Source organism: Phytophthora parasitica (genome assembly GCF_000247585.1).
Source record: "Phytophthora parasitica INRA-310 unplaced genomic scaffold supercont2.603, whole genome shotgun sequence".
Lineage (NCBI taxonomy): Eukaryota > Oomycota > Peronosporomycetes > Peronosporales > Peronosporaceae > Phytophthora > Phytophthora nicotianae.
In genome coordinates this window covers 1-1,892 of record NW_008649589.1, presented here as the reverse complement: position 1 = coordinate 1,892, position 1,892 = coordinate 1, and the positions used below count along the sequence as shown (strand labels likewise).

General features: G+C 43.7%; 1 protein-coding gene across 1 annotated transcript; it reads left to right on the top strand.

Moving 5' to 3' along the window:
• Positions 1-223: 223 nt before the first annotated feature.
• On the top strand, positions 224-376 carry PPTG_20434 (hypothetical protein; the record flags this gene model as incomplete). The annotated part of the gene is made up of 1 exon (XM_008919236.1): positions 224-376. A coding segment is annotated over one exon (153 nt), but the record flags the coding sequence as incomplete, so codon positions are not given.
• Positions 377-1,892: the final 1,516 nt, after the last annotated feature.

Below are 1,892 nucleotides of genomic sequence, written 5' to 3'. Positions count from 1 at the left end.
TGGATCGACGGATACTCTGTTGAAGCCTGGAATGTGCACACGTTGGACAACGAGCTTATTGCCCGGACTAACAACCCCTAGAGCGCTTTAATCGCGCTCTTAACACGCGGTTCCCCGCTCTTCACCCCCTCACCCCTCTATGGCAACCTTCGTCACTACGATCAAGCAAATATCGGCTGAGTATGTCCAGCAACTTGCTGACATACCCCGAGGACTTGCCCAGCGCACGACACGTGAGACCATTGAGCTGCCCGATCCAGTTGATCTACCCGCGGAGTTGGAGAATTCCTCGGACGACGAGCTCACCTGCGAGAAGGAAACAACAGTTTCAAATACGTCCAATGTGGCTGGCAAAACCGGTAGTGTTACTCTCTAGCGAAACATGCCCAACCAGGTCACTTCAATCATCGATTAAATCTGCTAATAACAAATTCCTCCTTCTTATGAATAATGTCGTTGTGCGTGGTGCAAGCAGCTTTTCATCGCGTATGAGGACACAGTCGATATTTCCTGATGCATGGACGCATCCACAGTGTGGATTGCACACTAACCTCTTCACAGACCAGATCAGTTCCGTATCTGTACAAAACCAAAATCGATATCTTTTGTGCTTCTTTTCCAGGCCCCTCCACACTTCGTATAAGTGTCATCAACCGAGCTGATCTTTCCACCTGAATTAACTGTCACCCACGGTGTCTTAAGTCTCGGTCTCGTTCGTAGATGTTGGTCCTCCAGATCGTCAACTCGTTGCTGTAGCAATGCTGCTTCGACACGCAGTTCGAGAAGCTCCAGTCTGTGGCGATCTCAAGAACGGTTTCTCCCTGAGATTGCTAGTTTAGCCTTGAGTCAGCGTATTTCGTTCCTATCGGAGTCGATTCTTGCGTTATCATTCCTTGTTCGTTTGTCAGGCTCCTTGTCCATCACCCATGGCCATCTCATCAACGCTCGAGTCAGTTGTAGAGTCATCGTCGCACTCTTCTATCAAAGCGAGCGCAGCCTCAAGTGTTGCAAAATCCTCACCTTCCATTGCTTTGAGCTTTGTTGATCCAGCCGAGAAATGAGAACCGCGAAAATGGACACCGAAAGCGTTCGAAAGGTAATATGCTCGCGAAAGCAAACACCTGTCTGCGAAGTAATTCGCGATCAAGGATGATTTAGTCAATTTACCATGTCGGTATTCATTTCTCAGAGTCTATTATCAGTCACTAAGTCACTGCTGAAGTATACGTCTTTTTTTTTACCATGGAACCTGTGCTGCGTGGTCTGATTGTACTGTACCATGTAGCTCGCAGGTAACGAATAACGCAACTAAATTTAATATTTTTGAGTCAAAAGCGGCACTACAAGATGTAAAAATAATCACTTCTTTTTAAAACCGCTTATTTTTAAATTATTAACACTTATTATTACTAATTTAAAATAATAATAAGTTTCATTTCACGGATAATATCATTAGTATACCGTATACTATTGACTTTAAAATATCATTAAAAACAGGGAAGGCAGAGGTATGAAAAAATATTGCCGGCGTTTTTAGCCCCATCTGCAAATCGCAATATGGATTGTAGTAAAGTGTTTGATACAATTAGGAATTGGATTGCAGCGCTTCACGCAGTATGTACTGCAATATCGCATATACTCGCAATATCGCATTCCAAGCAATATAAAACTTCACAAAAAAGACACACACCAGCCAGTTTCACTCGATGGTGATCCCCCACCAAGAGTGTAGCCGCGAGACGAAGCGATCCAAACTCAAGATTCCGCCCTTCACGACCACGTCAAATATCACTGAATAGATATATCAGCTGGAATAGATTTATCTTTGTAACACCGTATTATTATTATTGGTAGCTCAACATGATTTTATCAATCTTGTATCACTGTATCAA